Genomic DNA, 12,327 nt, shown 5'->3' with positions numbered 1-12,327 from the left:
CGCTGTGCTGTGAAAACACTCACTCAATAGCAGCTGTGGCTGACTGCCACCTGCAAATGTTTAGCCCAGGTGCAGCTGCTGTGAAAAACATAATAAAAAAGAATGTATTTTTTCTGTCTATCAAATATTGCACATCAATAAGTGAGTTAAAGCTGCTCCAGGGGTCACTACAAAGTTTGAGGGAGCTGAAGGTGATTTTGTTTGATTTAAACTAACAATCAAAAGTGTCAATGCTGTGCTTTCCTTCAAGACATCTGGAAGGCACCTGTGATATCTCAAAAAGCTTGTTTTCAAAGGGGAAAAGTCACGTCATGCTGTGCCTAAGCATATTCCTAATAAAAGAAACATTTAACTGTTGAGAACCAAAGGGAGAGCGATTCCCTTGCACCCTTCGTTTGGTACCATGTTAGCTATGGCCAATTAACATTTTAAAGTTTTTATTACAAACTCAATACCATCATCTCCCCTTCAGTAAAAAACAGCAAGTGTTCACAGCAGATAGCCCTTAGATATGTTTGCTGTTTGACCCCACCCACCCCCCAAAGTAAAAGACCAGGTTTTACACAACAGATAATTTAATCACTTAGACTGCTTGTTGAAGTAATCTAAAAGGACACAACCTATTGTGAATAATTCTAGGCACCACGTGCCGTAAGTGAAACAAAACAACAAGAAAAAACGAGTGTGTGTGTTATTTTGTACCACTTGAAGTGGTACAAAAGTACTTACAATCAGTGGTATCAGCACAGAGGAACTTCTACAATGACCTCAAATCTCAAGGCAACCCACAGGGCCTGGTGCTTTTGAGACCCAGATGAAATCATCCTTCATCCAATTTAGGAATCCATCCTGACAGCCTCACCACACTAAGCAGTGAGTAGTGGTGTGACCAGGCTTGGAAAAAGCCGCATAACAGCAAGAGTCCCAGAGGCACCACACAGCAGCTGCCCCGGGTCTAACAGGTGAGTGCCACTCGTGTTTCTTCATGTAGTTATTTTGATGCCACAGTTTCATTGGCAGAGGATTCTGGAAGATCTTAACTCCGAATGCTTACAGCTCTTCTATGATACATGCGTCAGCTCCTGAGAGTAAATGATCAGCCACCTGCCAAATCCATTGGGAGGTTCTGCTCCTGTGGCAGAGGCAACGAAAGTGCAGGTCAGAGGCCAGTGCTGTCCCCCCAACTCCTTTTCACAGTGACAGGAAGGGGAGAGAGCTGTGCCCAGCACTCCCTCAGGTTCACTGCCACAAGTCCCAGAGCTCCCTCAGGAGAGCAATATCTACCCCAGCCGCAGAACAAAATCAGTTCTCGGTGGCCACAAGTGAAGAGAAGCAACAGATTTAAGGTGCAAAAGAAACATTCAGGTGAGACAATAGAAACAAAACCAATAATTGACTTTGAGGGCAGGAAGGCAATGGCCTGGCCTGCTCCTCTGGAGCTCTTTACAACAGGAGAACATCTGCTAGGAACTGTAAGGGCAGAGCCAAGCCTGCCTGGGGCTGTGGAACAGAGCAGACAACTTCACCGAGTCCCAGCAAGTCTGTTCCTGTAGGATTCTGCCCTTGTACCAGCTGATCTCCCTGCACAACCTGCTGGCCATTCTGCATCTTCTTGGATACCTTGCAGTTCCCATGGCTTGTAGAGAAAGCTGAGATGTTCCACTCAGGACACCTGGAGTCCACTCCTGCCAAGGTGCCCCCCCCCACAGCAAGAGGGATGCTACAGACAAACTATCTGAAAATCGTAACTGAAAAACCACATGCTCAACATGATCTCTCAGGATTTGAATGTCTGCCATCACTTCAAAGGGCCCCATTAATCCTATGTTAAAACTTACTAAAAATATTTTGTCATGTGTTGAACCAATAATAAAGAAAAAAAAAAAGCAGAAATGGCTGTCATCGCTGGCTCCTTACACTGTTTTTCTTCTACAGGCTAAACAAAAAGGATATTTTTCTCCTCAGCAACACTAGGGATGGAGTCAGACCTAATTACGTTCTACCTTTTGAAAACAGAACCATTTTAAAATTTCAGTAACATGTGGTGACCTGCCTTTGAATGAACTTAGCGTGCCCCCAATATCTGCCCTGCACAGCAGCAGCTGTCTCAGACCTCACAGCATTTGTTTAAATTCTTCCAAAGATCTTAAAAGATGTGGAATATGTAATGTTGATCATTGACATGGAAAGCTCATGGTTCCATTAAAAAGCACCTTTGCATGAAACATGGTGCCGAAAAATAAACACACAAATCTTGGCAATTTGAAAGCAGAAAGTTTCAGAAAGAAAAAGAACCAAAAATGGGCTCAACGCTAAGAATTCATTAGCAGCTGCAGTTTGAAGAAACTGTTTATTTCAACGGGTACCAGTGGATACAAACAATTTCCTAAGTTCTTCCATAAATTGGCCATGTAACTTTTTGGGGAGGGAGGCAAAAAGGAAGCGATGTTTTAGACAGTCTGGAATCCAGAAGTGGCCACATGGACCTCAGTCAGCTTTTGCACAGCATGCAGAGCAGTGGCAAAGTGGCAGAGGCAGGACACCTCCAGCACAGACTAGCGACAGAACTCAAATCTGGGACATGTCACCAGCTACAGCTTCTTTTGAGCAGCCTTTATAGATACCTAAGCTGTTTGTTATAAAAATCTGGAGAAATGTAAAAACATCTGAGAGTGAAGAAGAGTAATGTCACCAGCTAGAAGCTGCTATTTGTGAGAGATGACGTGAAGACAGACTGGAGCTACTCACTGCCACTGGCAGACCATTCTGCGGTGCAGACATGAGGCAGAGTTTAAAAAAGTCAGGCAGCCAACATCCGAGTTGCATGAGGAGGAACACAAGTCCAGACAGTGGCAAAACACACGAACTAGAACATGGAGACAAAGAGAAAGGATGTAGCAAGAGTATGAACTATCAAGAAGAACAAAAGGCTGCACTAGATTTGCTCTTTTTGTGGAAGAGGAAGATGAGGGAGACACGTGACACATACGTCTCATCTGGGCCACTCTTCTAATGGTTAAAACAATTACTGTACACACACACTGGAGGAGTTTTGTGAGAAGCCAACCAGTAACGCTAGATCCCAGCCCTTCTGCTTACTTCATACTTCAGCAAGTGGTGAGTCCCAGGGAACAGCAGGATTTCAGGACTGCAATGCAAGGGAGGAGGTTGGCTTACCTGAATGCGTCCTGAAAATCTGTATTCATGCAATGCCCCGTCCATAACACTGTGAGGCATTATGTAATGTTGCAAACAAGAAATAAGCAATATGCAAAGTCAGCTGTGTGAAAAAAATATAACAAAACAACCCAGTCATTTAGATCTTGAACATCTTAATAAATTATTGAAAAGTTTTATAAACAAAAAAGCTTTTAAGGAAATGTGTGCATCATCCACCTTGGCTGAAGAAAACAAAACCACAACATAGTATAAATCAGCAGTTATTACTCTCTTAAACAGTTAGCATTCCATCTTTGCAAAACACATTAAAGCATCTTCTTCACACAAAACAGAATTCAAACCTGCTTCATGTACTAGAGAAACAGCACTGCTGCCCTCTTCAGAGGCACACACAGAGACTTTGGCATGTGAGGTATTACTGGTAAATGTGTTTGAATTAGTTTCCTTTGATCAATTCAGAAAAATGGTCTTTTCAGAGTTCAGGCTGTTTATATTCCAGACTTATCCTGAGTATCTGGTAAGATGGAGGTGTCCTCTACTAACCCATCTCTAGAACAGGCCTGAAAAGGTGTTTCGGATGTTGGCAAAACACTGGCAATGCTTTCTTCATCTGACGCAGCACCTGTGGCTCAGCTGGAAGCCCCAGAAGTAGCCTGGGACTCCACTCTGGAGTTTACAGCGCAGTCCTCGTTCCATCTCTTAATTGCTTCCCTCTGCTCCCGGGGGGTCAGTCTGTCAAGGTGTTTGGCTCTCAACACCAGAGACGGAAACAACGTTCCTTGGAGAACTCTCAGCAAATATCTACAAAATAAACACAGTTTCAAGTAAGCTGTTTAGAAGCAGACTCAAAATTGTTTCCAGCAACACTAAAGAAACCAAACAGCATTCAAGTAACTCTGAGGCCGCAGCAGCCCCTGAAACAGTTTTTGCAGGTGCCATTTTGTGAACCTAAACTCTGCACTAGAACTTGTTTTAAAACTGACATTTTCAAAGACAGATACTGATCTCGGGTGCTGCGATTTTCCTGTCCTGAACATGGTTCCCTACAGACAGACTACTGCAGCCATGTGCATTTCTAACTTCAACCAAGGCCCGGGATCACAACTACACTGAAAGCAGAGCTTTCTGTATATAGGGTCAGGCACCATAAAAAGGCATTAAAATCAGTGCTCAGTTTTGACTTCAGGCAAGAAGGTGCAGAGCACCCTTTATCTTCACAGTACCTGCTGACTGGTGGCTTTTCAGCACTTTACAAAGGATTATGTCACAACAAGCAAGGGAAGAAACCTACGTGTGTCAGCAGTGGCTTCACAATATGGACTTCTACTTGAAATCACAGAAGTAGGAAAGCTTGAATTAGCCACAACAGCTATAAATCTTCTGAGGTATTGGCAGAGGGAGAATGCAAATGACAAAGAATTTCACTGGTAAGTCTAATACTTCACATTTAATTCACAATGAAAAACACTGTGTCTTCAAAGGTGAACACCTGTACACTGGAAGCAGCCGCCAAGCTGAAAGCTTTCTCCTCCCTAGGCTCTCTATAGCCCTGCCAAGAGGACCTAGAAGAGCATTCATTTATTTATTTGTCATGTAAGGGGGATTTACTGCATGTGAAAGAAAAGGCTCTACTGTCGCCTCCTGAAGCCAAGCTGAAGAGCAGGGATGGGGAGGGAAGAGCGCACATTTCTGGCACCTCACGGTTTGTCCTTCTGCTGAAATGAACTGTGAACCAAAGCTGTCAGTCGTGATCTCAGGTGGGTGCAGCAAAACCCTGGCTGACACGCTCAAGACACAGACAGGGACATCTTCAAAGGGGACTCAGGGATGTGGTGGCTGTCGCAGGCACCTACAGCCACTGCTCTGCCAGCTGTCCTGCCAGCAGCACTGACAACTTGCGCAGCACCTGATCCAGAAAGTGCGCTTGGATATAAACGCCTAACAACATAAAATGGCGTCAGGTGAGGAGGAAAGGGCAGTTATTCTCCCCAACACTTCTCTTGGTATCTGTCTGTGCAATTCAGTTTCAAGTCCCATTCTTTCTGAAATTATATGAGAGGCAAAGAAAGAGACATATCATGGAAGAATTAATAAATGAGCACTGGAGGCACTTTGCTAATAGGCTGCAGACTTGAGTTCATGTTCAGCCAGTGAAGGGCTGAGAGTCTGAGGAAGTCTTCTTCACTGGTTTTCACACCTCATGTTTTCCTCTGTTGGCTGCTCAGGTGCCTCCCTGCTCAGGCTGCTGCTGTCTGGGAGCTCCCCCAACACTCCTGCCCTTCCAGGCTGACGCCTTCCCCAACCTGGAGCTCTGACTTCTGCACTGAGGCAAAACACTTAGACATTGGGCATGATAAAAACACAACTCAGGACCCCTTGTGAAGCTAGTCAGTGTGTTTCCACCCCACAAAGAAGCCTGTACATGCATTCTTCATTCTAAATATTCACGTATATATTCATGAGTTTCAAACAGAAAATGGTTTCACAAATAAACACAGACCAAGCATAGTACTTCTACATATAGTACATGTTCAACTTTGATCACTTATTTAACTGATTTGTATAGAAATTATAAACTCTGTAGTTACAGAGATTACAGTTTTTTTCCCCTCCAAAGACAGTATTTAATATAATATAAATCACAAAAGACATTTTCTTAACAACAACAACAATCTGCAATGATGAAACAGAAACACACCTGGGTAGCAGAGCAACACAAGTAGTCAGAAGGCAAACTAAGTAAAACACTGGGTCCGTCATGTGCTTTTCCATGATCCAATATGGATTTGACGGGGGGTTGTGGGCTGCCCCAAAAGCCAGAGCGAAGATAAAGTAAAGCAGGATGCTGCCAACTAGAACTACTGCATGTATCCAAGTCTATAATTCAGAAAAGGAAAGAAATCAGATTTAAGCTGTAAACTGGAAGACCTGCAACACCTGTATGTGTGTACTCATGCATCAACATGCACATGGTCTTCCTCCAAGGACAACTGTTCAATGTAACGGATAGATCTCAGAGAATACTCCTAATTTTATACAACACATGCCAAGAAGAAGGGAGCTTTCTTCCTACAGTTCACAGGCAACCCAGACATATATTTTTTTTTATTCTACTAAATGCAGAGCTTTCAATTCCTTTGTGAAAGACTTTTTTTTTGCCATTTGCCTCAGATGACCACTTCATGCTCTGGCAGCAGAGGAAGCCTTCTCAAGCAAATTGAAGCAAGAGCTTCACATGATCCACCCTTATATAACTTGCTTGAGACATTAATTAACTGTTCTACATTGGAGTTTCCTGTAATTTTATACCTGAACAGCTATAATAGTTACTACGGAAACAACACTGTCACTGGTCTGACAGCTTGCTAACCTTCAACAATGCCAAATAAAATCCACTGAAGTACTGCTTTCCTGTTCAGAGTGAATATATGCTACCCATATATTCTCAAAGAAGACATTTTTATCTCTGCTGCTGCCACACTCCCAAAAGAACAACGTAAAGAGTGAACCGCAACTTGAAATTTCACCCATTATGAAACAATTCTAAAAAGCATTTTTCAAAAAAAGTCAGAGAAAAAATAAACCAAATTAAACAGTGCCCTTCTACTGTAAATATTATTGTATTTTCTTTTAAATTACGCAAAATAGCCAGGTATTACCCTTGTAAGGGCTGTAAACTTCATCAAGCTGATGCAGATGTTTTAGCTTGTGCAGACTTAATTAAAAACTGGAATAGCATTTCTGCAGCAAAATGTATCTCCAACTTGTTTATTCTGGGCACAGAGCAGATCAACAGTTCCAAGAATTCAAAATCAACAGTTCACATTGTTGTCTTTGAGATGCAGGCTTGAGGAACTAATGAAGGCTCCACAGATCACTGGTCGGTTTTATCATTTGCAAAACTAAACGGCCATCCCCCAAACCACTATCCCCTAAAGAGGCAAAATCCTTTCACTATTTACAAATAATTCTGAGGCTGTTTTGTTAATTTTAGTCATATGAGTAATTCTACTGGCTCCGATGGCAGGTGCATTAAGAGAGCACACGTGACCACATAAACAAACTCTTTAGTTTTTGCCCCTTTTATACTTATTGTTTCACATAGCAAGCTATTTCTTCCATTTAATTTTAATGAAAGCTGTATGCACGTACTCTGTTAGGAATACACTCTTCTGGAAACAAAGTACTCACCACTGACTTGCACTCAATGAGAAGGTGGAACAATATTATGAAGAGCGCTGCTGTGTTTATAGGGTTTCCAAAAGAAAAAATGTCTATGTCTGAGCCGTAGTAAGTCTGTAAAAGCAAGGCAGAGGTCAGTATAATATATTATTTACCTACAGTCCTAATACACAAAACGGTATGAATAGTTTCAATACCATACATATTTGCGGGCACACAGTTCAGCTCAGTTTCAATGATGATTTTGTTAGTACACATTTATATACGAGGAAGTAAAATTAAATACTTCATTTTATTATCTAATTTGCCTGGGGTTTTTGTATAGCAAAATGTATAAAGGTATTTCATATCCAGCACTTACAAAGTAAGGCACAAAAAAGCAAACGAGACTTTGGTAAAAAGCATCCAGCAAGGTTAGCCAGAATGTTGAAGACAAGTAAGCCTGTAAGAAAAAAAACACAAATGGCATTGAAACAAATTGAACAAATTGCTGCATCCTTAAATAGCATTAATTTGGATCTGAGGAAAGATTATCTGCAGAAGTAATTCCAGGTAGTTTCCCAATGAAGAGCCATCTTTTGCATTATAATAATAAGAATCAAGAGCTCACTCCACACATGTAGGTAACTGCTAGTATTTAAACCAGCAGCCGGAACTGGGAACTCCGACCTTACAGTTGTTTCTGCCAGAACAGACATACCAGAGCCTTCCCTGAGCACTAAGGAAGGGAGAGGGCTAGGGAACAGTGCATTACTCCAGAGGCTTACTATCACTGAATGCCAAGTCCCACTTCCTTCTGCCCCCACTCCCTTCTTTTTGGTACCTGTGCTTTTGCCACTTAATTTGTGCTGGTTGACTCCTCGGTGAGGTAACTTACCTCACTGAATGTGAGAAATCAATTCACTTTTCTGCTTGAATAACACATTGCTCTTCTAGTGAGTTGAATCAGCTCCTGGAAGGATCTCATACGAAAACCGAGCTGCCACAAGGAAAGTAGCTCAACTATGTGGGTGGAAACAGGGAACAGGAAGAAAATAAGGGAGAACAGGAGAAGGAACGAGCCTTCCTCGCTCAAGTGGCAGCAAACTGCTGGGGCAGCTCAATCGCTTATGAAATCACAGCTGCACGTGCCCTGGCTCTGATATATCCCATTCCTCCAGGCACTAAATGGAGACACCCAGGTGGGCAGTCCAGTCACCCACGACTTCCTCTGCAATTAGTGGGTTTTGCCAAAAAGCCATTCAACCCTTTCAAAAACTGAGCTGCTCTCTAGAGGTGGTGTGGGAAATCATCTTATTTGCCTGTCAGGGAAATGCTTTAAACTACTGAAGATGAATCCAAGTTACTGTCCATTTTTACGGCTTGTACAGAGCTGTGCACTTGTCATGGTGCCATATTGTGATACTACATCTTTTAAAGCATTTATCTTTCTTCTCTACTGCACTTAATTCAAAGCAATCATTTCACAGTTCTTCATGTAAGAAAGGAAATTACATCCTACTTAACAACTCCAACCACAGAGCACGGACACAAGAGAAAAACTCTTGATAAAAGAAACAAACAAAAACCAAAAACAACAAACAAACAAAAAACCAACAAGACCAACCAAACAAAACCCCAAACCCAAACTATCGTGTAATGCAGTAGTTTTGATTTGTTGCCTCAAAACATTCATCTCAGCTCAGGTCACCATACACATCCTGAAGATCAAAACAAAGGGCCAAATCCTGAGGCCCTGTAACATTTACTTGGTCAAAACTCTCTATATTGACAAAGCATCAACCTACTCCAGCCTGTCCAGAGGCTCAGATCAGTACAGAAGAGTACTTAGTTTTGCAAAAATATTGTAAACTAATCAATATAAAATATTTAGAGGGTATGTAAAAAGAAATGTAGAAGTCCACAAACGAAAATAATCAAATTGCCCCATATATCTTTTCCATTCTAAACTAGACTTAGACTTCTGCCAGATTAAACAGATGAGACTGCACAGCCAGTACACAACATGTTGTAGCTCTTTTTTTTTTTTAAATAATATTTGTTAGAATAGAACAGAACATGATATTTCAGTTGGAAGGGACCTACAATGATAATCTAGTCCAACTGTCTGACAGGTTTATGGCTGATCAGAAGTTAAAGTCTGTTATTAAGGGCTTTGTCCAAATGCCTCTTAAACAATGACAGGCTTGGGACATCAACCACCTCTTCAGAAAACTTGTTCCAGTGCTTGATGACCCTCTCTGTAAAAAAATGCTTTCTAATGTCCAGTCTATTATTGAAAGGCTACAATCATAAAGAAAATGGTGAGTTTTAGGTGAATCACATGCTCATTGTTTCCTCTTTCTCTAGGCTGCTACTATCTATTCCGTCTTGGGCTCAGAATGTCACTGCCTTTAACTGTCATGATAAAAATATTACCTTAATTAAGTGTGAAATAAAAAAAAAAAAAAAAAGATAAAGTTAAAATTATGCTAGAATTCATGCTAAGCAAAGCAGAAACCAGGAAAAAGCAATTCTACAATTTTTATTTAGAAATTTCTACAATTTTTATTTAGATTTCTAAATTTTTATGCTACAATTTTTATTGAGAAATTACTCTGCACTCCCTGTGATTTTCTGTGCTAAATGTCTGGACAGAACTTACTTACAGAGCAGATATGATGTGTAGTGTTTTCAGATGGGACAAAAGTGCTACCAGCAAATTTCAGAACATACACATAAAGTAAAAAGAACAGTGAATGGCAGAACCTTATTAAGGATTATTTGAAAGGAATCTGCTCTTGTTCATATCCATTCCTCATTACTTCGGCAGTTGAGACCCTTATATGACAGAGAAAAAACAGTTATCTAGTGCCCTTATCTTTAAAAGCAAGTCCAGATGCCATGTTGACATCTGAGGCAGTGAACGAAGTGAACATGCTGGTAATGATGTTTATCTAGTACACTAGATAAGGACTTGAAGTCCTCAATTTCTCTTATCATCCAAATATCTGATAAGATTTGGTGTATGGCTGAAAAGAGCCTACAAAAAATTTTGAAGAAACAGCTTTTATTTGTGCACAGGCCTAGGTATTTTTCCCATAAAGTAAGTGGTTCTAAACTTCATGTTTGCCTGATGTGAACCATGAAGGAAAGACAGACAGAAACGGCTAAAATGCTGACCATTTCAATTTGCTTCAGGCCAAGCATTCTTTAACCTACCACAGATTTCTGGCTAATCATGTACAGCTGTGGGAGCTGCATGAGTATCTCCGCAGACACGTCTTTGTCCAAGACACCATAAATGATGGGTGGCACCGATGTGAAAAGGAGATTAAAAAGAATCAAGATCCAATAGTCAGTCATTGAAGTGCCTGAAAACCCACAGAAGAACTGGTACCAGAACAGGAGGTTCACATAGGCCTGAAAAGTCAAACATGACAGCATAAAATGTTACATATGTAGGCAAGTGTTTTGAAAGCCAGGAGGAACACACACAGAGCTTTGGTCTGGTTACAGTAATCTGTAGAAAACGAAGCATAAATGTTGTGGGGTTCAGACCAATCCCACACTTTAAAATTACATCTGACTAGCACACAGTTTTACATCTCAAGATTGGACATGACTTGTTTAAATTAGTCACGCTGCTACCCATTAGTAATGCTCATTATCCACTGTTAAATCAGACAATGGCTTTGCGTGGGAAATACAATTCAAGAAATAAGAGTTTCCGGTTTCTGCAGACACAAATGGGAAACTGAATTGTCTGACATACGCTTTTTGTGCTTTTTGAACCCATTCAGAATAGAAACTGAAAAAGAACATAAAGGCCCACTAAACCCTTCAGTCCACTCAAATAAGCAAACTGATTTCCCAGGGGTGGGACAGCGACATACCACATTCTTGTAGAAGAAGTAAAGCACCATGTTGGTAAGTCTGGTATAGCACCAGTGGCCATGGACAAGCAGCAGCTTCCTGAGGTGTCTAAACTGAGAGACTGCAAAGTCACTTGCCATCACAGCCTGCAATGCACGTGAAGGAAAGGATATGTCATATCCAAACTGTTAAAGATAAGCTTCAGATATTGCCAAGTGAGCAACTTATCTACTGTTGGAAATTGTTATGATTTTTTTTATACATGGTGCTTACAGTCTCACACTCACTCAGATCCAAGCCCCTCCATACAGCATTTTACACACAGCTCAGCCCAACACACAGCTCAGCCCAACACAATGTAGGCGGGAATGTGGCTGTCTTTATTGTTACAATACAACTGCACAGAAATGACTGATGCTTAGGCTGCTTGTTTCTTGGCAGGACATGAGCAACAGGGAGTTCTGAGAGGCAGCAAGCTCTGTTGTTTGGAGTTTGAATGCCTGCAGCATTCAGCTTCTGATTACTCCTGGGAGGGTGCTGAGGCCTGGGTGTGAGCTCAGGCTGCAAACTCTTGCTCATGTGCGCTAATGGACTGTGGAGCCACTGGGCCTCCAGGGTAGACTCCGAACCAATTTAAAAAGCAATCTGATGTCACTTACAGCTGTCTGTACACACTACCTGCATGCCTTCTTGGCCCATTATTCCCACACCAGTATCAGCCACCTGGATCATACTGACATCATTGGCACCATCACCTACAGAGAGAAGGAAAGAGGAAAAAATCAAAACTAACCCCTCTTATTAATGGAACGCAACCTGGAGACAGGTTTGCTGGCTATCACATCGCCATGGAGGTGGCAGGAAAGGAGAAATATACAAGAACAGCAGAGAGTTTAGTGAAAAACATTTTTATGGCCAATAGCGCAGCCTATGGAAAACCCTAGAGAAAGCAGGATTAGTAAGCAGAAGGCCTGACTGAATTGAGCTATGTCCTCCAAATGGATATTAGCTGTTTCTTTTCTCAGAATTTAGTTGGCACGCTGGAACAGAAAATAGGGCTGTTTTAAATCACCCAGTCATCTCCCCTCTACCTCCCTATTTTGTGGGGGT

The 12,327-nt window shown here is 41.6% G+C and overlaps 1 protein-coding gene across 3 annotated transcripts in view; it reads right to left on the bottom strand.

The window, feature by feature from the left end:
* Nucleotides 1-2,331: 2,331 nt before the first annotated feature.
* ATP10D (ATPase phospholipid transporting 10D (putative)) overlaps nt 2,332-12,327 on the bottom strand; it is a 49,535-nt gene continuing 39,539 nt past the window's right edge. Inside the window, exons 17-23 of one of the 3 annotated variants that reach the window (XM_065836802.2) lie at nt 11,896-11,972; nt 11,238-11,363; nt 10,564-10,764; nt 7,724-7,804; nt 7,372-7,476; nt 5,879-6,057; nt 2,332-3,981 (exon numbers count right to left, since the gene is read on the bottom strand). In XM_065836802.2, the coding sequence (XP_065692874.1) occupies nt 3,810-3,981; nt 5,879-6,057; nt 7,372-7,476; nt 7,724-7,804; nt 10,564-10,764; nt 11,238-11,363; nt 11,896-11,972 (941 nt within the window). In that variant the 3' untranslated portion in view covers nt 2,332-3,809. Of the gene's footprint in view, nt 3,982-5,878; nt 6,058-7,371; nt 7,477-7,723; nt 7,805-8,239; nt 8,365-10,563; nt 10,765-11,237; nt 11,364-11,895; nt 11,973-12,327 lie in introns of those variants that run through there. The other 2 variants (XM_071807454.1, XR_011738770.1) reach the window with 2 other exon arrangements.

This window comes from Patagioenas fasciata, chromosome 4, assembly GCF_037038585.1.
Source record: "Patagioenas fasciata isolate bPatFas1 chromosome 4, bPatFas1.hap1, whole genome shotgun sequence".
Classification (NCBI taxonomy): domain Eukaryota; kingdom Metazoa; phylum Chordata; class Aves; order Columbiformes; family Columbidae; genus Patagioenas; species Patagioenas fasciata.
This window is presented reverse-complemented; position numbering and strand designations above follow the sequence as displayed.